A 24,892-nucleotide genomic window follows, 5' to 3' on the forward strand; every position below is an offset into this window, starting at 1 on the left:
CACGAATATTACATTCTGAATAATAACATGTAAAACATAAACTATAGGTAATTATTGACACTAAAAATTTTCTGCTTAGCTAATATTTACGTATTTAATATCATTTCGTCATACATGCACTACTTTTGGAGTATAAAATTTTCTAGGTTGTTCTTAATGCTTGCCAGATTTTTTTGAGTCATCAGTCTTCTGACTGGTTGATGCGGCCCACTACGAATTCCTGTCCTGCGCCAACCTCTTCATCTCAGATTTGTACTTGCAACCTACGTCCTGAATTATTTGCTGCATGTAATCCAGTCTCTGTCTTCATGTACAGTTTTTGCCCTCTACAGTTCGCTCTGGTATCATGGAAGTCATTAGCTGATGTCTTAACAGATGTCCAATCATCCTGTTCCTATGTGGAAAACACTGACAAGGAGAAGGGATAGCATTTTCCTAGAAAGAAAATTTTTCTATGGCGGTATTTAATTAAGTAACATGCCTCCTTAATACATATCTGAATATAGAAAAGTCATGACTGAGAAATGGCAAGACTGGTATTCGGGGAGGATAACATTTTAGGATTAAAACAGTCTGGAATTCTCACGTGAACAGTAAGTTATTTCCTACGTTTCAAAGCGGAGGAAATGTTCTCTATAAACAAGGAAATGAGGGCTTTCAAATAACATACGTTAATTTAAGAACGAATAATTATCCATGGACGCGATATATCATGGTCACATCGTTTGGCAGAATCCAAACGACTGAATATTTCCGTAAATAGACTGTTCCTATACGAACTGCTCATACAATAGCCATTAATCAAGTTGTCGTTACATAATGAAGAATATAGATTAATAATTAAAAACTTATAATAGGTTTTATATACATGACTGTATAAATTTTACGTAAAGAGATTTGTTTATTTTAGTACCGAAAAAAATGGCTGCAGTCAACATGGGTTTGATGGGTTGCGAATCCTGTACAATAAATACAAATGTTTACATCGTTGTTTATAGTCTTTGCGAAACAATTTGATTTAGTAGTACGTAACACGACCCAAATGATAACATCATATTAAATTTGTCTCTGCAAGTTGGTTTAGCGTTTCATCTCCGATAGCCAGTCCTCAACTGTAACCGGTGGTAAACTCCAATGTTAAGACATCAAAGACGTTTGCGTGCTGTCTGCCAACTTTCACAACCGATGTCTATTCTACAGGAAGTAGTTTGTTAGGAGAAGTAAGCGGTTTACGAGCTCTTGCCTCACACACGCATTCCTCGTTTAAAAGGTCTTTGCCGGCCGTTGTGGCCGAGCGGTTTTAGGCGCTTCAGTCTGGAACCGCGCGACCGGCACGGTCGCAGGTTCGAATCCTGCCTCGGGCATGGATGTGTATGATGTCTTTAGGTTAGTTAGGTTTAAGTAGTTCTATGTTCTAGGGGATTGATGACCTCAGATGTTAAGTTCCATAGTGCTCAGAGCCATTTGAACCATTTTTTTTAAAAAGGTCTTCATATCTCAAAATACACAATTTTGGATCATCTACCGTCTGCGAAAGGAATTGAACAGTCGAATATAGATCTTAGGACGGCAGCAACATACAAACTTTGGAGAACACAAGAAATATCTCAACTGATCGAAGGAAGAAGAAAACACAAAAATGTTCAGCAAAACAAAAGAATATACAAATGTAAGTCACATAGGCACGAAACTGATAGTAAAGCTAAAGCGAAATGGCTGCAGGAAAAATGTGATGAACTCGAAAGGAAATGCACGTCAGGAAGACACATTCAGCATACAGAAAAGTCAAAACAGTTTTCGGCTAAATTAAGAGCAAAGGCATCAACATTAAGAGTGCAAAAGTAATTCCACTATAAAACACAGAGGACATAGGAGGCACGTGGGAAGAGAATACCGCGGGCCGCTGGGATCGAGAGGAACTGTCTGCTGAGCTGTAGAACACAAAATAAGAGTATGTGTCGATTGGGAGGACACAGGAGAGTCAGTGTTATAGTATAAAGAGTTTGACGGAGCTTGTAAGACTCATGGTCGAAAAAGGCAGAATTGATAGATAGCATTCCCTCGGAATTTCAAAGATTTGGACGGGGGAGTTTCACGTCCTGTCGAAGGAATTTCAAACGTCATTGGGGAAACTGTGAGATCTACCTAAACTTCGTCGTTTTGTGTGTAAAGAGCGAACCACAATCAGATTCTGAAATCCGCGACTCTTACGGATGTACTCGTCTTGTGATCCTTCGTTGTCAGTGGCTGCAGGTGAATAGATTCATTTCTTGACTGAAGTGCTCCTGACTTCACAACAACAGACAAAAACCTTACGTAGTATTCGTTTACTACTGCTGAGTGCAAAAACAAAGACACATTGCGCCACTTCTACCCATCGTAGTCAGTGTTACCATCATACTATACCGATGGGCAGAACTTAAGGAAAGGAAAGTACTATCGCTTAAAATAATATATTGAGTGGTTATCATTAAAGTGCAGCTACTCACAGAGATACAGTGTGGGCTGTTAGTTATCGTATGGTAGCGAAACTTGGTAGGGTAAGTATTTATGAGGAACCGATTTACGCTGTAAAAAGTTTAGTTCCAGTTTGGGCCACCAGGTACAAATCTGGAGCTTTACACTCTCCGTATAACGGTACGATGTCCACGCTGTCATTTGACAAGCCATAACGTGAGTGAACAGTGGGGTATTAATGAAACTGTTTTATATGAACGACAGCAATTGCAGTGCTGTATAAATAGAGTATCGCGGATTGGAAAGTCTGAGGATAGGCCTGATGCCATTAAACGGTTTGAAGAAGATTATAATGAAATTGGGAGACACAGGCGAGCTAGGTCTGGCACCGGGGAAGAGCGAAGCGGCCTCTCCTGGTGGAAATTACTGACGAGATCGCTGTTGCTGTAACTGAACATGCAGCATGTGTTCTGGGTAGTTTTAGTAGTGCTCACGCAGTGTCACGATAAGTTTCCATCCCACCGTCAATAGCACCAGAAAGTTTAGCGGTCTATTTTACTTTGGTACCCGTACGCAAAATCCAGACGGTGCACGAACTGAAACCTCGTGGTACGTGGCAACGTTCTGAAATTGCTCTTCAATTTCTGGCACGGATCAAAGTTGATGACATGTGGCCGGGCAATAACGAGACACATTTTATACTGCAGGGTGCAGTGAGTACACAAAACTGTCGAATTTGGGGTACTGTTAAACAGCAAGTTATGTGCGAAGGGCCAATGCACCTGCAGCATTTAACTGTGTGGTGTGGATTTACAAGAAACTTTATTCTCAGTCCGTTCTTCTTTGGAGAGAATACACCCAGACGACTCCTCGGGGGTACCATGACGTCTGTACGTTATCGAGACCTCTTTGTAGAGCATGTGATTCCTGCTTTGGAAGAGAGAAACTTTGTAGAAACTTTTGTTTTCCGCATTAACGCAATAGAACATCTACCAGTTTTCGCTGTCATACGATAATCACAGCCCATACTGAACCTCAGTGGATAGCTGCAATTTTATTGTAACCACCCGGTAGTTGATGGAAATTGAGCCATACATAAAGAGAACTGCTACAGAGCAGTACAGGAGGTAACTCAAACAAATTTAAGTGTGACAAACAGAAATTACACTTTTATTCAAAGACAGTAATCACATTGAAGTCGCTGCGATTCATAAAGATCCGCTGGACATTATAAACTGCAGGACTTTGTTGATACTAGGATGTGTGACCACCATGGACGGCAATGCATGCTATGCAAGGTGCTCCCATCCTAGACATTAGGTTGGTAAAAAAGCCGTTCCATTCTTCCACCTACGCTATTGACAACTGATAGATACTCTTTGGTGCATGTGCACATCCCGCAGTACGTCTCCCCAAGGCACTCCAAACGTACTCGGTAGGATTTAAGTAGGGAATCAGTGCAAAATTATGTATAAATTTATAAATAAAAATTCTTCTATGAAGTAGGATTTACCTAGAAGGAACTTTCTCTACTTGCTTTCGAACTCAGATTTTTCTATTTGTCAGGGATCAAATACCAGAAGGGAAGGGAACTCAGCAAAAGTAATAAAGGTCATCGTTTCTTCTAGTGTTGCAATTACGTATGTCACTACATTTACCGAACTCAAATAGACGAGCACCACGCTTTTGTGCTATGAAGGCTTTGTTTATTAAAGATGAGCCAATCTAGTGTGCAATTCCATATGAGAATACGAGAATTAGCAAAGTATCTTAGCTTACTAATTTGCCTCTCCGCGGCTTGCAATGACACGAAATGCAAAAAAAGCTGAATCAAGTTGTTTCAGAAGCTCCAAAATGTGTTTTATCCTATTTAAGTTCACTTCAATTCGTAGACTCAAAACGTTGAACAAGTTTGTCTTGCCTCTGCTCATGCTTTAAATTTACCACTAGTGTTACACTCTTCGCTGTGCAGAATTTATTATTCTGCGTTTACTTAAAATTAAGACACGTGCCATTTGAGCAAACAAATCAATAATTTTGTAAACCTAATATTTTGAATTTAATTTACTGCTGTATGTTTACTGATTGACAGCAGTACTTACAGAATATGCAAAAAGAACTAATTCTGTCTGACGTGCATAAAATGAAAGATATTTAAACTATACGAGAAACAACAGATGATCCAGTACTGAACCTTCTGGAGCTCCATAAATAATTTAGCCCCATCCAAAAAGAATGCCTTGTCTGCAGTTTATGAATAATCAGGTACCACTGTTGGCATTATTTTCGTCGAGTATGACACGAAACAACTTTTTTTTAGTTTTACGCGTCTCGTTGCGTAGGACCAAATTGAGGAGTAAATCTCCAAGGCCATGGAACGTGTCAGTACATGAAATTATACCGTAAAAGTAATAACAGGTAAAATGAAATGTTTATGAACCCAAAAAAAGACAAGCCATAAGTTAATGTAAACGTAATCAACAATATAACACAGGAATCACCTCAATTTTTCAAGAAACTCCTCGACAGAATAGAAGCAGTGACCCATGAGGAAACTCTTCAGTTTCGATTTGAAAGCTCGTGGATTACTGCTAAGATTTTTGAATTCTTGTGGTAGCTTATCGAGAATGGATGCAACAGTATACTGCACACCTTTCTGCACAACAGTCAAGAGGTATGATCAAGATGCAGATTGGATTTGACTAGTATCAGCTGAGTGAAATCTGATAATTCTTGAGAATAAGGTGATATTGTTAACAAGAAACGACATTAAAGAATATTTACATCGAGACGCCGATGTCGGAATACCAAGACTGGCGAGCAGGTGTCGACAGGAGGTTCGCGAACTTGCACCACTTACTGCCTGAAATGCCCGTCTCTGAGCCAAAAATATTCTTTGAGATTCGGAAGAGTTACCCCAAAATATAATACCATACGTCATAAGACAATGAAAATGGGCAAAATAGACTAATTTTCTTGTCGAACTATCACTTACTTCAGATACTGTTCGAATAGTAAAAATGGCCGCATTAAGTCTTTGAACAAGATCCTGGACGTGGGCTTTCCACGACATTTTACTATCTATCTGAACACCTAAAAATTTGAACTGTTCAGTTTCACTAATCATATGCACATTCTTTGAAATTGCAATGTCGGGTTTCGTTGAATTGTGTGTTAGACTCTGTAAAAACTGACGCTTACTGCCGTTCAGCGTTAGTTATTTCCAACAAACCATGAACTTATGTCATGTACTGCACTATTTGAAACAGTGCCAATGTTGCATATAACATCCTTTACTACCAAGGTAATGTCATCAGTAGCCAGAAATATTTTAGAATCATGTAATACTAGAAGGCATACAATTTGCCTAAATAAGGAATGGGAGAGGTCCTAACTCTGACCCCTAGGGCACCCTACATTTGACTGTGCCCACTCAGACGCCACATCATCGTCATTCTCAACAATATGGATAATGTCCTTTGGTTGTCTGTTGTTAAAGTAAGAGGTGAACCAATTTGGACTATTCCCTGTAGACACCAAAAATCTGGAGCAATATTTTGTGATCAACACAGTCAAACACCTTAGTTAAATCAAAAAAGATGCCTAGCGTTCGAAAACTTCTATTTAATCCATCCAGTACCTCACAGAGAAAAGAGAATATAGCACTTCTAAAACCGAATTGTACATTTGATAGAAAATTATATGAAATAAAATGATCAATTATCCTTACATACACAGCCTTTTCAATAACTTTAGCAAACAGTGATGGCATAGAAATAAGTCTAAAATTGTCTACATTATCCCTTTCTCCCTTTTTATAAACTTGCTTTACTATTGAGAGCCGTACTCTAATCCATCAGGAGTGTTTTTAGTCTTTATTGATTTAATTATTGACTCAATATCCCCCTTGTCAGTATCACAGAGCAGTATTTCAGACATCAGTCTGGGAAAGGCGTTTTCTAAGGATCTCTGTAAAAGCTAAGTTTTTCTTTAATTCACTGGAATTTCTCAGAAAGTGATGGTTAAATACTGTACATATATCTGAATTATCAGTAACAGAAATATTTTTGCTACGAACCGATTTTATATGATCGACCTTGTACTACTGACCCGACATTTCCTCCACGACTGTCCATTCCGTTTTAATTTTATCTTGTGAATTAGCTATTCTATTTGTGCACCACATACTCTTTGCCTTCCTAATAACATTTTTAAGCACCTTACAATACTGTTTGTAATGGGCTACTGCAGCTCGATTGTGATTAATTCCGTAAAACCTTAATTTTTATAACATAATTTTGATTTACAATAAAATGACAGGGGTAGTCACAGAAATAATCGACTAACGTTGTTTTGTTATTAAATCACCGTAAAATCTGGTGACTATGTATAGATTTCAGTATCACTTGAGAAACCATTTTTAAATCCAAGTTGTGATTTATCAAGTACACCCTGACTGACTTTTCCATCTGCGACGATTTGTGCACAGTCTAGAAACTTCTTGCTAGATTAAAACTGTTTGCTGATCTGGAACTGTAACCTGTGACCTTAACTTCCCACTCGCAAGTGCTCTTCGGACTGAGAGGATTCAAGATCCAGCTCGGCATGCAGTTTTAATCTGCTAGGAAGTTTCAAGCAGCGCACACTCCGCTGCACAGTAAAAATTCATTCTGGAAACAGTCCCACGGCCGTCCCTTTGACAGGGACGTTGGGATTGGCGGGCTCTTCTGATGCTATTCGAGAGTAGTAGTCTTCGTGCCGTTACTGTGTTTCACTCTCTGCCTTTTTTCACCATCAGACAACACAAAATGTCATCGCAATACAGAAACCAATTGCTTAGTTATACTCAACAGAAGATAAGTCTCACCGTGTTTCGAAGTCGAAGTTAAACTGTATGTCTCAGTATAACTGGCTGGGTAAGGAATTTTGACAGTCAGTAATGTCCTCTAGACGAGATCCAACGGCTGATATTTCTGTCATGACCCAACTGTGAACCTGTACGTTGTGGAAGTATGTAATACGAGCGTCACTCCAAAAGAAATGCACACTATTTTTGTAAAAATACAGTTTTCATTTTGCATGTGTGATAGTTTTACAGTGTGTAGATACATTCTTCCCACTTGTTTGCAAACTTAGTTCAACATGTTCCCGTGAGTGGCGCCGTCAAAGCATGTCTTCAAGATGGCTGCTACACTGGACGTTCATCAGAAGCAACGTGCTGTCATAGAATTCCTGTGCTCTGAAAACTAGACAGTGGGAAACATCCACAAGAGGTTGAAAAAGGTGTATGGAGATGCTGCTGTCCATCGCAGTACAGTTAGTCGGTGGCAAACAGATTACATGATGAAAGCGGGCACGGCAATATTGAGGACCGTCTTCGCAGCGGCAGACCTCGTACTGCACACGCTCCAGACAATGTGCAGAGAGTTAACGAATTGGTGACTGCTGACGGATGCATCACAGTGAACGAATTGTCACGCTACGTTGGGATAGGGGAAGGAAGTGTTTGCAGAACACTGAAAGTGTTGGCGTTAAAAAAGGTTTGTGCCAGGTGGGATCCCAGGAAGTTGACAGTGGCTCACAAAGAAACAAGAAAAATGGTATGCAGCGAACTTTTGGAACAGTACGAGAATGGTGGAGATGAATTTCTTGAAGAAATGTGATAGGTGATGAAACACGGCTCCACCATTTTTCAGCAGAGACAAAGAGGCAATCAGTGGAGTGGCATTATGTAAATTCACCAAAGAAAAAAAATTCAAAACCACACCTTCTGCTGGAAAAGTTATGGCTACGGTGTTTTTTCGATTCTGAAGGACTCTTTCTTGTGGAGATCATGCCAAGTGAAACCACCATAAATTCTGATGCATATGTGACGTGTGGTGTGCGTACTGTAAGACCTTCAGTACACACACCATTAGATTATTTGACTTGTCGCTCTAACGAAGCAGGCGAGTGTCAGCAATATGTCTCGTGGTCTTATCGTGGCGTGTTTATCTTCTGCCGTTAGGTCAGACGATAGAAAACCCACTTGCACGCTTAGAGTAGCAGACTGACGGTGACCAACTTTAAACAGAACTTGATTAATTTTCACACACATTTATTAAAATAACAACAAGCATAAAAATTACTTAACTTGGTTCTGGATGCTATTTACAATTGACAGTCTGAAGTTCCTTTCGTATTCGTACATTAATCTTATTCTCACATATATCTGTGATACTTGACAAAAGTGTCTACACATTTATCTTCATGGCTACGTATAGGAATATGGTAATCTTATTAGGCGCAGACTGAAACTTGACTATAGACTGTTACAGACAAATGTAGACTGGTACAGACTGGTGCAGACAAATGCAGACTGACTAATCGGAGGTCTGTACACTCGTTATAATACCTCACGCGTTCATGTATCACTGCGCGAGTGTGTTCCACGAGGAGAAAAGGTTATACGTTAGCAAAAATCTTATTGGCTGCGTTACATATTAATACGCAAATCGGCAGAAGCAGAATTAGGTCCGTCTCTATGGCAGCGCCATCTCGTAGTGCGGAGATGGACGAGCACTGCGCCTGCGCTGTTGTGCTTAGTGGGGCGCGCTCTAGTGGGAAAGTTGTGTACACGCTGACTACGCGGAACTGTGTACACAACATGATGACACTAAAGAAACTTCATGCTCGACAAAAGCAGGATGTTTCGCTGTTGCACGACAATGCACAGCCAAATGTCAGTCAAAAAACCATGGAAGCGATCGCAAAACTCGTCTGGACAACACTGAGACACATGCCTTATAGTCCTGACTTGGCTCCATGTGACTGCCATCTCTTTGGGAAACTGGAAGACTCTCTTCGTGGAACAAGGTTTGAAGATGATGACCCCCTTGTGCACGCTGCGAAACAGTGGCTCCAACAGGTTGGTCCAGGATTTTACCGTTTGGGTATACAGGCGCTGGTTCCAAGATGATGTAAGGCAGTTGAGAGGGATGAAAATTATGTTGAGAAATGAAAATATTGTTCCTAAAGGATGTATCTACACACTGTAAAACTTTCAAACATGTAGAATAAAAGATGGATTTAAAAAGAAATAGTGTGCATTTCTTTTGGAGTGACCCTCGTATGTAGATGGTTGCAAAATATGTTCTTGTGGAGTGCTACATTGTGTCTGTGTTGAACAAATCACGATGGAAATGAGGTAGTACGTGGTGCCTTTATCAAGAATGCCTCCTTTCCAAAACCACAAAATGGATTATGGAACTTAACGTCCTCATCAGACGACGTATCACTAGTGACAGTTTTATGTCCACAGTACATATCCCTTCCAAGAGTCTGGGGATTTAATGCAAAATAGTGGCAGGCTTTGAAGCAATCAGGAACCTGCTCTATTACCTGTCGTCCATTTGCAGCGACTTCATGGCGACGAAAGTTTCTTTCACTGCCAGAATTGGTGTGGCTTCCCTCCGAAACTTGGACCGCAGCGTTAAACGATCCAACTACGGAGGTGGGTGGCGACATTTATCACTTGGAAAAACAGTGTTTGGCTCAAGCCGAGTCGGTATATTACGTCAAATTACGCGTAGATGTGAACTAGGTTAACGCCCTCGTGTTGGCACGACAGTCAACACTTGTAGACGGACGATGCCCCTGAGCACCTTTCCCACACGAATTAACGTTCCAACGAAAACATTTCCCACACTAATCTATGGACCGTAGAAAAAAAAGAGGGAATCTTGGAGGTAAACTTTCTCGCACACGCCAGCGAGCAATAAACCGCTTCACTAAGATAGTTCAGAGGAAATTTTAGGCTCTAACTCTTTGCAACAATTAGCTGAATAAATAAGTAGATGTACAAAGTACCACAGAAAGAATGCATGTTTTTTTCAGAGGGTTGTAATTTCCTAGAATGAAAATGTATTCCGATGAAAACAGTTCGTAATAAATATGTTTGTGATACTAATAATGTGGAAATTTTTATCTTCTAGCTATACTCATACCTGGAGCCACTTCGAAATATTCCCCATTACACTTGCGCTTTCACTCCTTCTATGGGCTGTGATTTTTTATGAACGACACGTTCAAATCCCTTTAGCGTATCTAGTATGCAAATGTAGACTTTAAATTCAGGTAGCACCACAGAGACAAATCAGAAATACACTACTGGCCATTAAAATTTTTACACCAAGAAGAAGTGCAGATGATAACGGGTAGTCATTGGACAAATATACTATACTAGAACTGACATGTCATTACCTATCCACGCAATTTGGGTGCATAGATCCTGAGAACTCAGTACCCTGAGCAACCACCTCTGGCTGTAATAACGGCCTTGATACGCCTGGGCATTGAGGCAAACAGAGCTCGGATGGCGTGTACAGGTACAGCTGCCCATGCAGCTTCAACACGATACCACAGTTCATCAAGAGTAGTGACTGGCGTATTGTGACGAGCCAGTTGCTCGGCCACCATTGACCAGACGTTTTCAATTGGTGAGAGATCTGGAGAATGTGCTGGCCAGAGCAGCACTCGAACACTTTCGTATCCAGAAAGGCCTGTAAAGGACCCGCAACATGAAGTCGTGCATTATCCTGCTGAAATGTAGGGTTTTGCAGGGATCGAATGAAAGGTAGAGCCACGGGTCATAACGCATCTGAAATGTAACGTCCACTTTTCAAAGTGCCGTCAATACGAACAAGAGGTGACCGAGACGTATGACCAATGGCACCCCATACCATCATGCCGGGTGATACGCCAGTATGGCGATGACGAATACACGCTTGGAATGTGCGTTCACCGCGATGTCGCCAAACACGGGTGCGACCATCATTATGCTCTAAACAGAGCCTGGATTCATCCGAAAAAATAACGTTTTGCCATTCGTGCACCTAGGTTTGTCGTTGAGTACACAATCGCAGGCGCTCCTGTCTGTGATGCAGCGTCAAGGATAAGCGCAGCCATGGTCTCCGAGCTGATAGTCCATGCTGCTGCTAATGTCGTCGAACTATTCGTGGAGATGGTTGTTGCCTTGCAAACGTCCCCATCTGTTGAATCAGGGATCGAGACTTGGCCGCACGATCCGTTACAGCCATGCGGATAAGATGCCTGTCTTCTCGACTGCTGGTGATATGAGGCCGTTGGGATCCAACACGGCGTTCCGTATTACCCTTCTGAACTCACTGATTCCATATTCTGCTAACAGTCATTGGATCTCGACCAAAGCGAGCAGGAATTTCGCGATATAATAAACTGCAATCGCGATAGGCTACAATCCGACCTTTATCAGAGTCGGAAACGTGATGGTACGCATTCCTTCTCCTTACACGCGGCATCACAACAACGTTTCACCAGGCAACTGCTGTTTGTATATGAGAAATCGGTTGGAAACTTTCCTCATGTCATCACGTTGTAGGTGTCGCCACCGGCGCCAACCTTGTGTGAATGCTCTGAAAAGCTAATCATTTGCATATCACAGCATCATCTTCCTGTGGGTTAAATTTCGCGTCTGTAGCACTTCACCTTCGTGGTGTAGTAATTTTAATGGCCAGTAGTGTAGATAAATTTAATTGTCGATGGGGGCCAAAGGCCTTTACCATAGCGGGACAATAAAGGGTTTTTGGAGCAAGTTATATTTGTGTGTGTGTGTGTGTGTGTGTGTGTGTGTGTGTGTGTGTGTCTGATGGCGGGTGAGTGGGTGGGTTGTTGGGTAAGTGAGTCGGTGGTGGTGTGGGGGGGGGGGGGGGGAGAAGTGGTGGTGGTGGGGTGGGGGTTGTCATGATTCTTCTGACGGGTCTCTGTGGCTCGCCACGATTTCGTCTCTTTCGCCAACCTCATCATCTCAAGGTAGGACGTATTACGGTCGTCGAAAACACGAATCTTTAGACCACCTTGTGAAAAATAAAGAAAAGAAAAATAATATGGTGCTCAGAGACGATTTGTTTCGATTTTCCTGAATCTGCTTGTATAGAGCACAGTAGAGTGGTCGTAAGTTACTGATTACATTACATGCTAAACTAATTACTGATTTATTGTATTAGAGATTTTAGTGCCCTCTGCAGCTGTCTCTTTCCTTGGATACAAACTGTAGTGGGGTAAACGTGGAAACATACACGTCTCGTATGTTACCCTGCGTTCTTATTTGCTGCATTTTTATCGGTAGAAATTCTGCGTTATGAGGTCGTGCACACTCAACTGTCATGTGGCCAGCGCTACAGGCTATAGAACTGTGGAAAGCTGAGAAATTTCCTACCAAGTTGTCTGTGCGACCTCTAATTTTACTGGTGGACATAGCTTGCTGGTAGCCTTACCATGAGACACTTCATATGCGAATGGAAGAGATACTGCATGTAAAGCTGCATTTTAACTGCATCCTTAGGCGTCGTGTGCAATAGATGCTCAGGCAAGCACACCAATATAGGTAGTGGTGCGCTTCGCAGTTACGACACACCATAAAGCACTAAGACGTACCTATGTTTGTTCGAAACTTTTTATTAAGTTTATTTATATGGTTTCCATGGCGAAACACAGAACAAGTGGGATGGACTGAAGTATCTCGCGGTGTGTTGCCACCTTCATGCTGGGCGAAAACAATACTGTGCCACCTTGAAAAGCACGAGCATCTGCAGCTTTCAAAGTGTCTTCCTGCCACAGCTCTGAACATCGTGCCAAGACCCCCCACCCCCCACTCCCACAACCACCCACTCTCAAAGGAGGCTCATTGTTTTGTTGTGGTAGCTTGTAACGTCATTCCCATGGCGTCCAACAAGACCTTCGTCAGAATTACGACTTGTTTCATGAATGAACGTAAGTATCATATACTTTAAATTATACAGATTACCATTTATATGGGTAATTCAGCGCATCCGAATGACATGCAAGGCTCCTCGTAAACCGCCGGCTCTGTTCGCATTTAAATCTCGTTTACAGTTAACTAGCCCACTCACCCTAACGTTAAAATAGTGAGAAATTAAAAAATCCAAGCAGCGGAACTAAACTACTTGCGCTAACTTTAAAATGGCTGGAAATTCAAAATAGTCCACAAACCCAGTTGTCTTAACTTTGAAATACCAGGAAATGGAAATAGCCTTGTGCCCTATGTTTAAGCAAACACACACACACACACACACACACACACACACACACACACCACCATCACATGCCTCCACCTCTGTGTGTGTAGTATGATGGGAATGTCGATCAGTATTTTATTTATTTACTAAATGACAAATCTACTATTTCCCATGTATTCATTTTGCCAATTTTCTTGTAGAAACGGAAACAAAAAAATGAACTGTGTTTGTAGTGTAATATCGAAAAAATGTCTTTTACATGTAATCGTGAAAATACCTTTGAAATTATGAAACAGTCGTACAAAGAAAAATGCATAATTTACAGATGTGTCAGTACAGCCCCTTCGCGTGTCTACAACGGCTGTGTAGTAACGCCTCTTCATTGCTCTACAGACGGCTATTGTTTTCGCCTAGTCATTTGCGTTTCGCAGTTGAAAGCTGTCGAAAGCCCTGTCAGATATCAGGGATTTCTGTAAGTTGACTGGACTGTAGGAATGTCTTAGCAGTAACGAATAAATATGTTAAAAATCATTCATGATGGAGCATTTTTTGACTCATCTCAGTGTTTATAATGTCATATCTCTTGAACTGTATTTCGGACAATGGTATATTTGCTTAGGTACATTTAGCGGCATATGTGGATACTGTTGGCCAAATATGTTGGGAATAGAGTTAGTAGCAAAGAAGAAATAAACACAAAACGCCATACATGATGTGGCAGGTATTTACGCATCTTATTGTTTATGACGTCAGATCTCCTGAACTATGATAGGTAAGTGGTTATTACCCTGACAGGGATTGTTGCCTGACAGTAAGTTGAAAACGCTACAGTGTTTAGAGAGGTGAGGGGAAAACACACACAGACACACACATACCACACATACACACACACACACACACACACACACACACACACACGGTGCGGGTTGAAAGAAGGGGATAGGAGGGGTTATAAACATACAACGCAAAAAAACGACAAAATAAAAATGAAATGAAATTCACTGGATGTACATTACTGGCCATTAAAATTGCTACATCAAGAAGAAATGCAGATAATAAACAGGTATTCATGGACTAATATATTATACTAGAACTGACATGTGATTACATTTTCACGCAATTTAGGGGCATAGACCCTGAGAAATCTGTACCCAGAACAACCAACACTGGCCGTAATATCGGTCTTGATACGCCTGGGCATTGAGTCAAAGAGAGCTTGGATGGCGTGTACATGTACAGCTGCCCATGCAGCTTCAACACGATACCACAGTTCATCAAGAGTAGTGACTGGCGTATTGAGACGAGCCAGTTGCTCGGCCACCATTGACCAGACGTTTTCAATTGGTGAGAGATCTGGAGAATGTGCTGGCCAGGGCAGCACACGAACATTTTCTGTATCCGGAAAGGCCCTTACAGGACCTGCAACATGCGATCGTGCATAATCCTGCTGAAATGTAGAGTTTCGCAGGGATCGAATGAAGGGTAGAGCCACGGGTCGTAACACATCTGAAATGTGACGTTCACTGTTCAGAGTGCCGTCAATGCGAACAAGAGGTGACCGAGACGTGTAACCAATGGCACCCCATACCATCACGCCGGGTGATACAGCCAGTATGGCGATGACGAATACACGCTTCCAATGTGCGTTCACTGCGATGTCGCCAAACACGGATGCGACCATCATCATGCTGTAAACAGAACTTGGATTCATTCCAAAAATGATGTTTTGCCATTCGTGCACCCAGGTTCTCGTTGAGTACACCATCGCAGGCACTCCTGTCTGTGATGGAACGTCAAGGGTAACTGCAGCCACGGTCTCCGAGCTGATAGTCCATGCTGCTGCAAACGTCGTCGAACAATTCGTGCAGATGGTAGTTGTCTTGCAAACGTCCCCATCTGTTGACTCGGGGTCGAGACGTGGCTGCACGATCCGTTACGGCCATGTGGGTAAGATGCCTGTAATCTCGACTGCTAGTGATACGAGGCCGTTGGGATCCAGCACGCCGTTCCGTATTACCCTCCTGAACGCACCGATTCTATATTCTGCTAACAGTCATTGGATCTCGACCAACGCGAGCACCAATGTCGCGATACGATACACCGCTATCGCGATAGGCTACAATCTGACCTTTATCAAAGTCGGAAACGTGGTGGTACGAATTTCTCCTCCTTACTGGAGGCATCACAACAACGTTTCACCAGGCAACGCCGGTCAACTGCTCTTTGTGTATGAGAAATCGATTGGAAACTTTCCTCATGTCAGCACGTTGTAGGTGTCGCCACCGGCGCCAACCTTGTGTGAATGCACTGAAAAACTAATCATTTGCATATCACAGCATCTTCTTCCTGTCGGTTAAATTTCGCGTGTGTAGCACGTCAACTTCGTGGTGTAGTAATTTTAATGGCCAGCAGTGTATTATTGATGACTAAAGTCTCTGTTATGTGTATCTGTCGTGTTTATTAAACTTACGGAAAAACGCTACGAACATGTGCACCACCTAGTAGAAGGGTGAAGAATAGAGAATGTGGAGCTTGCAGACAGACATATGCTCCTACTATAGTACACGCGATATTGATGACAATGATGATGATGATGTAATGATGATGATTATCCCAGGAAACATAAGCAGCACTCGGAGTGGCAGTTGTGGCGGCAGGAGCGGCCATGATGGAAAGGGGGGGGGGGGGGGGGACAGGGCGGGATGAGATTCGGGTCGAGAGCGCGTGCAGACCTGGCAGACGAACCCGCACACAGTCGCCCACCTCACACCGGCGAAGCGACATCAAAGCTGGCTGCTCTGCAACCCAATTAGCAGACCCAGCTGCTCTAACACCCAGCAATTTGCTTTCCCTCTCCCCAACATCGCCCCACGCGCCAGACGATGTTGAGAGTGTTCGCCTTAAGCTCTCAAGGACAGATGGGCTTGTTTATATCTGCCCTAATCCTCACGTCCCTTTTAACGGCCGGGGAACGAGGATCATTATGGTCCAGTAAATTTCACCCTGTACTTAAAGTCTAGTTTTTTTTAAATTTTAGTCCCAATTGGATGGAAAATGAGCGCTCGTAAACGTGCGCTTACACTGAATTCGAAATATGTTTGCCAACAATATTAGCTACTACACGACCAACGACGTTTGCCGCATGTTGTCATTCGCAGATTTGTTGGTATTGATCGAAGGAAACACTGTTTCAGACCTGCTATCGCTAAATACCAAGGTGTCGCGCTACTGTTTTTGTTTGTGGTGCAACGCACAGCCAGTAACGTTAATATTAGGGCACGATGAGATTTTTGATTCTTAGCATTATATCTTTATTCCTAACAAAAGTCGTAACCAAGCGCTATTTTTAATTATATCTCTTGTAAATAACAGCATAAACTTTATGAGGATAACTTACAAAAAATTTTAACAATAGGCTTTAAATAAAACTCTGCTGTTATTTTCACGTTATTTTAACGTTCGGACACTTTTCATAACTAATTATTCAAAGACAAACTTTTGTGAAAAATACATGTTTCGGTATATTTTGGGATATCCTTTCAGTTGTGCCGGCCGAAGTGGCCGTGCGGTTAAAGGCGCTGCAGTCTGGAACCGCAAGACCGCTACGGTCGCAGGTTCGAATCCTGCCTCGGGAATGGATGTTTGTGATGTCCTTAGATTAGTTAGTTTTAACTAGTTCTAAGTTCTAGGGGACTAATGACCTCAGCAGTTGAGTCCCATAGTGCTCAGACCCAACCTTTCAGTTGTACCACTTCTTTCAAACGCTGAGACATACCGCTAACGACCTTATTTCACAAGCTGCGACAAGCTCGGGAATTGTTCAATAACCTTAATTTGGAATAAATTTCCTACACTTCACGTCTATGGTCACAAATTTTTTGTCATCTGACTACCGGTTTCCGTCTGTTTTTATAAAACAGACCCGAAGATGGTCATTACAAACCGAAAACCGTTAGTCTGACGACAAAAAATTTGTGACCATAGACGTGATGTAAAGGAAATTAAGCGACCTTCTTTTTAAGTGGTACGAGTGATGTTCAATAAAGAATTATCATAAATTTTTTGGCAACATACGTTTACTCATCCCCATAATTTTGACGGTCCTTCTCAAAGTAGTCTTCCATGAATGTGATGCACTTGTCCCAGCCTTTCTGCCAGTCTTCAAATACATGCTCGAAACCATTTTTTGACAGATCCTTGAAAATCCCCTCCGCAGCCTTCAAATAGTTTAAATGGCTCTGAGCACTATGACACTTCACATCTGAGGTCATCAGTCCCCTAGAACTTAGAACTACTTAAACCGAACTAACATCACACACACCCATGCCCGAGGCAGGGTTCGAACCTGCGACCGTAGCAGTCGTGCGGTTCCGGACTGAAGCGTCTAGAACCACTCGGCCACTGCGGCCGGCTCCGCAGACTTCACCACTGCTTCTGATGATTGATAATGCCTCCAAAGAAGGTGTTCCTTCATGTTAGAGAATATAAGAAAGTCACATAGGGCTAAATGCAGACTATAGGGAGGGTGAGGGATGCACGTCACATTGATTTTTGCAAGATATTCAGCAACAACATTGGCAATATGCGGCCGCCCATTATCGTGGTGCAACATCCAGTCTGCTTCACGGAATTGTGGTCTTTAGCGCCTGATCTGGAATTGCAATGTCTGAAGGTCATCCGTGTAGTATTGTTCAGTTACTGATGTGTGTGTGCGGATACTACATGCCGATAAATCATTCCGTGAATATCAAAGAATGAGATGACCAAAACTTTCCCAGCAGAAGCAACCACCTTTTTTTGGGGGGGGGGGGAGGGGGTTGGTGATGAAGGAGATTTCCACACTGAGCTTTGCTGTTTGCTCTCAGGATCACAATGATTTAGCGAAGTTTCATAAGCAGTGATTACATTTGAAAGAAACTCCGGATCTTCGTCTAACAACAACTTTAACTGCATGCAGACCTGTACGTGAATGTCCTTTTGTTCGGGAATCAACATTCTTGGAACCCATCGCGCACAAACATGTGTCATGTGTAATTATTCTGTCACCAATGTGTGGGTGGCAGCCGATGAAATGTTCAGTATTTCAGAAAGTGATCTTAAGGTAATTCGCCGATCATCTCTCACAATGACAGCAGCAGTGTTGATGTTATCTTCCGTAAGAGCAGTAACTGGAGCACCAGGTCCACCCTCCTTTGAAATTGATTGTCTCCCCTCTTTTAACATTTTAAACCACCTTCGAGCTGTGCTGTAGGGAACAACAGACTCTGCGTAGGCCTCCTGTTACATTGTATAGCCCTCAGCTGAAGATTTGTTAGGACGGAAGCAGAATTTCAAAGCCACATATTGTTCCTCGCGTGTTACCTCCACTGCAGCGGTACGCGATACTGAACATGTCTGACCTTGCCTGCCTCTCACAGGAGGGAACCAGGAGTCCCAACAATGAAACTACTACGGCGTGTTTTTTGCACATTAAGCTAACAGAATATCGTAAGATTAAATTTTACCGCGAGAAATTACAACCATAAAAAATTATGATCATTCTTTATTGAACAGCCCTCTTACAGATACCGTCCCATCCTTCTTTTAATCGACGCTTCACAGTCTCTTTGGAAGATATTGTTTTTTTTTAATATGTCGCTCTAGTTCTCACCAAAAATTCTCAAATTGGTTGAGGTCTGATGATTGAGGTGGTGGTCGTAAGACTTTCGGGCATTTGTACAACAAATGTTCCTGCGGGTCATTGTCCTGGTAAAACTTGAACATGTTTGAAATTTCCAGATCTTCAGCAGTTTATTTTGTAGTACGTGCAGCTAGACATATTTGTCCATAATATTGTCGATGAACACTAATTCGCCCAGTCCAAAAGTGGTTACACAGTTCCAGACAAGAACACTTCCACCTCCATGCTTTACAGTCAGCTTCAAATTTGTGACGTTAAATTCTCCATTCTTCTTCTGCAACACCACTCTTCGTCTATCTTCCCCAAAAATGTTAAATTTACTCCCATCACTGGGGCATCAAAAGAAGGGGTGAAATACGGATTTGAGGTGACGTGATAACCTTCCCATCGTGTGCGGCAGAATTGTGGTGAAATTTGGTGCCAAGGTGACATCATTGCCCTGCCTTACACCTCACATGAACTACAGAGCTTTTCGTCACATGTAGCATCAGTGCACCAGTGATAAAAATTTCAAACTTATGCGTTGGTATCGGAGACAACTGCGAGGTTTCGAAGCGGTGTCGTTTTTGGTAAGTCTGCAGGCTTTCGTGACCGTTGTTACTGAAGTTAAAATCTTCTGGGATATTAGGCCGCTTCATATTTCCTCTAAATTAATCGACGTTTCGACACCTCTTCTGGGGTCTTCCTCGGGATCTTCCGGTGTCCACTTCTGCTAGAAGACTGCCAGAGCCCAGTATCGCGTTCTCTTATAAAGGGGAGTTTTCCCGCGTTCGTACTCGAGAAATGGTACTATTGGTTAAAATTGTAAGTAGCGTGTTCGTATGTTGGCAGCGCTATAGACATCTACACCTACATCTACGTGCTTACTCTGCTATTCACAATTAAGTGCCTGGCAGAGGGTTCAATGAACCACCTTCAAGCTGTCTCTCTACCGTTCCACTCTCGAACGGCGGGCGGGAAAATCAAGCACTTCAATTTTTCAGTGCCCTGATTTCTCTTATTTTATCGCGATGATCATTTCTCCCTATGTAGGTGGGTGCCAGCAGAATGTTTCTGCAATCGGGAGGATAAAACTGGTGATTGAAATTTCATGAGAAGATCCTGTCGCAACGAAAAAAGCCTTCGTTTTAATGATTGCCACTCCAATTCAAGTATCATGTCTGTGGCACTATTTCCCCTATTTCGCGATAATACAAAACGAGACCGTGTTGTCGGCCGTTGTGGCCGAAAGGTTCTAGGCGCTTCAGTCTGGAACCGCACGACCTCTACGATCGCAGGTTCGAATCCTGCTTTGGCCATGGATGCGTTTGATGTCCTTAGGTTAGTTAGGTTTAAGTATTTCTAAGTTCTAGGGGACTGACGAGCTCAGATGTTAAGTCCCATAGTGCTCAGAGCCATTTGAACCATTTTGAGACCGTGTTAATATCGCTGACAGCGCTCTGCGCAAGAGATTCTGTGATTGGACGGACTAGCAGTTAGCGACTTGATAGGGACGTGTATGGACATAACCTTAGTGGAGACTCTGTGTTGGTAGAACATGCATTGTAAAGCATTTCTAGACCTGGTAGACACAGCATTGATAATGGATGTATGGTTGATAATGTATGGATAGTGGAATTATTGACAGCAAAATAATTTTTGGAGCTGGATGTCACATGAATAAGGTAAAATTTTCTAAATACATTGTTTGCTCTACAACAAAATTTTTCTTTTGCTAACCAAATGCCTCCTAGTAGTTAGAGTCTATCGTAGTTAGAATCTTTTCATTTTGCTGTCCGTTGTTGTTACTTGCTGTAATTGTTTGTAATTCGTGTTATGAAGGTTTTCTGTGGGGTCAGTGACTTACGAAAAAGAATGGGGTTTCCATATCGGGATTTGTGGTTGAAATGAGTTTAGGCAATTATCAGAGTTGGAGGTAGTTTCATATTTCTTTATTTTCATGTTTTTTGGATTTGTATTATTATTAGGACTTCTTGTAATTCAGGGTTATTCTTTTGTGTTAATTATTGGAAGTCATGTTGTCGATGTTAGCAGTCAGACTGCGTTGAGCTTGTGTATTGTGGGTAATAAATGAATACGTTAAGTTTGCCTTGTCTTTGACAAGGAAAATTCTGTTGGTCAGTGTTTAATAAAAAAAAAGGGGTAGTTTCAAAATTCTTACGGCTACCTTTCGTGGGCCATGGTCATAGGCTAATATGCAGAAGAAGGGGCGTAATTGGCTACACTCTTGTGGATACTATTGGTGTCCCATCGTCATTGGATAGAAAGGCACTGCTCCACACTAACGCTGGAGCAGAGTTATTAGTTGAAACTCCTCCTGCTGCTATTGGTTGGCCGTCCCCATTGGCTAGATGCGAAACAGAGCAAAAGAGGGGGAATGTTGACCCAAAATATTATTGTCCGCCGAGGCGACTTTCAGCGCGTTGTTTACATCGCTCGCACGCCGCTGCCGCATATTCACTTCTTTGATGGCGGGGAGCCACGATGCCGGAAGCCTATAGCCGTCCTCTCTATTGAAATTAGATGCATTCTTGGAAATTTCAACCGCTTTTCGGAAGTTTTAGCCGCGTGTGCCGTTCGTGTTCCATAATCCGTTCTTTGTTCTTCCCGATTCGCCTACATACACATTGCCGCAGCCACATGTCACCGAAAAACGGATGCACCTGATTGCCTCCACAATGCAGGCGTCTATCAAGAGATTACTCAGAATTTAAACTAATCTCTGCCAGATGAATTTAAAGAGTAACTAAGTCTAACAGGTCTAGAAATGGTCTGTTACATTATTAGTAAATAAACGCGTATCACATTCGAAAAGGAAGGAGATTATTGCTCAGTGTCTCGATATCAAGGTCATCCGTGATGGAATACTTGGTCAGCTGCACAAATATTTTGTAGGATATCGGTCGTAACTTTGTAAGAAAGGAAGTCACATATTCTCACGAGTGATATAGGAAAACCGAAATCATCAGTATCATTTCCCTAATTTTTATACTTTCAAAAAGTGAGCGATTTCACGATTAACGTACCCGAAAGGTGGGTCTGAATTCAGTAATGATCGCTTCATACTTATTTACATTAGCTACGTGTGTTCTTTTAATTGTTGCGAAGTACTTATTTTGGATTTGCGTTCTCTGCTGAGGTACTAAGGTGTCTAAGCTTCTTAGGTGGAATGGCAGATAACTGTCTACCACAGATGATATTTTTTATGGAAAAAGGGATAGTTCAAAACAATGATGTTTAGAAGACACACGAAAGACCTGCAAGCAATCACCGTGTATGGCTGGAAACAGAAATCTAGCAGAAGTGCTGAATGGAGGTGAATGGTGATGGAAAACGAAGCCCACGACAGGTCGTAGAGAGGCATGATAAATTCTAATAAGCTACAAGGCGTAATTTCTGTTCGTAAATACTTACCGTTTCTCCCGTAATGTCCACTACTTCCACATCAAACAGGATGTTGTTAATCACGATGCTCTGACGGTAGAGGAGGTCTGCAAGAGGAAGGTAAAATTTGCATCAGACAAACAAAAAGAGCCAAACGAGAATAGAAAACTGAAAGGCGAATATAGTTGGTTTGTATAGATGAAACTGAATCCATCGACAAAATTTCACAGGTTTTTCAGAGATATTTTCTGATATTTTGCTTAAGGGAAACCGTGGTCTGCGTTGACTCGCTACAGAGTAATGATATAATTATGATTAATTCGTTTCGTTACCCCATTTACCTTTATTCGGTGAAAATACCGTGAAGAAAGCTTGTAACATTCAAACAATAAAACGTTCAACACATAAAAGAGAGCAATGCAAAAACCCAGCCTGAAAAAGAGTCCCGAGACAGAACCGAGCAGTACTGAATGGAAAATTGAAGGCAGGTAGGAAAGTGAGCTTTACTGTTGAAAACAGCAGGTACCGTACGTGAATGCAACAAATTTGCTTCCGAATAACACATGCAGTGCATACAGCCAACTTATGCAATTTTGTGGAGATATTTTCAGTGAGATACATAGAAAAAGGGTTAGAAATTAAACGAAGAGCAATTGTTCTGTAACGAACCACCGGTAACTGCGGGGCCCTATTGCCTAAATACTGTACTCAGAAAATATCTCTCACAACGTCCTAAATATTGTCTATCATATTCTGGTTCACAGTGTAAACATACGCGATATCATGATTGAGATGGAAACATGATTAAATGGCACGGCGTAGTTCTACAGGCAGTGAATCTACGAGTGCGTGCTGTAAAGTAATGTCTCCGAATTTTTTAAATAAAACAAATGTTAGTAACATGCTGTTTCTTAGCCCCTCGTGTCTACATATTTATTTATCAACACAGTCCCAAAGAGGGACGAGTTTGTTGATACCGTCGTTGGAGAAGTTTGACTCTGTTAGCGGAACCACAACCCAACACTGCTTGCTCCACTTCATCGCTGTCAAAGTTAAGTCCCCGAAGATGTTCTTTAAGTTTTGGAAACAGATGAAAATCGGGTGGGGTCAAGTCTGGTCTTTATGGACGATGATCGATGACAATGAACTCAATGCGTCGGATTGGTGCAGATGTCGTAGCGCTCGTGTTTGGTCTGGCATTGTCATGCTGAAGGAGGCAGTGCTCCATTACACAAAATTGTTCAAATGGCTCTGAGCACTATGAGACTTAACTTCTTAGGTTATCAGTCCCTTAGAACTTAGAACTACTTAAACCTAACTAACCAAAGGACATCACACACATCCATGCCCGAGGCAGGATTCGAACCTGCGACCGCAGTGGTCGCGCGGTTCCAGACTGTAGCGCCTAGAACCGCTCGGCCACTCCGGTCGGCCTCCATTACACGCTACAATCCGGAGGCCTCTTCCGTAAGAGGAGTGCAGAATACGTAGACATAAAGAAAAAAATGTAGGATGTTAATAACATTTCTATTATTTAAAAAGCTTTAAGAGCTTTTACTTAAAATTTCGGAGAAATTACCTTCCAGCACGCTCTCGTAAAATATCTTATGATTTTCATCTCTACAATTTCGCTTTCGATCTAATCTGCGGGTAACCTTGTGATCTGTTTTCATACATACAATCTTGTTTAGAAGAACAAAAAAACCTACTTCTGTACTGTAAATCACATGTACTCAAGGTAAGCGTTGGTTTACAGAATTCTCACCTGCAAGATGAGTCTTACACACTACGGTCGTCGAACTTCCATTCTTTTGTAATAAATATGCTATTGCTATTAGCAAATTCACAGGGAAATGTTGGTAATAGTACAGGCATGTGTAGCAGATGTGATTATGTTTTGGTGGTAAAATGTATCAGTTGTACAGCTCACATGCCTGTGACTACATAGTGTAAAAGACAAGGGATGTTCGGTACAATTTAACCTAGACTAACTTTAAGGGCCACAAAAAATAGTTGTTTGCTTAGTCCTTTGCAAATCTTCTACTGGAAGGAACTGATACGCTGGCCTTAAATCATTTTTTGATAATCTAGGTAAATTACAGTTACTACTAGAAAACAGTGTACTAGAAATAATGATTTAGTGGCGAGTGTTCTTTTGCATTGTTAAGAACATCAAATGAAGGTTCATGAGTTCTGATAAATTTAATCTTCTTAATGGTGGAGGCCTCATCTTGAAACATCGAGCGTGATTACTCCCCTTATAAATCTTCTGTTTTAAGGTATGTGTAGTAACTTGTCTTTCACATCGATGTCTTCT

The 24,892-nt window shown here is 41.9% G+C and overlaps 1 protein-coding gene across 1 annotated transcript in view; it reads right to left on the reverse strand.

Annotated features, from left to right (window-relative positions):
- Positions 1-24,892, reverse strand: part of LOC126456620 (ras-like protein family member 11B) — a 386,905-nt gene that overhangs the window by 93,307 nt on the left and 268,706 nt on the right. The window contains exon 4 of the mRNA XM_050092364.1: positions 22,606-22,682. Coding sequence (XP_049948321.1) covers positions 22,606-22,682 — 77 coding nt within the window. The remainder of the gene's footprint in view (positions 1-22,605; positions 22,683-24,892) is intronic.

Source organism: Schistocerca serialis, chromosome 2 (genome assembly GCF_023864345.2).
Source record: "Schistocerca serialis cubense isolate TAMUIC-IGC-003099 chromosome 2, iqSchSeri2.2, whole genome shotgun sequence".
Classification (NCBI taxonomy): Eukaryota; Metazoa; Arthropoda; class Insecta; order Orthoptera; family Acrididae; genus Schistocerca; species Schistocerca serialis.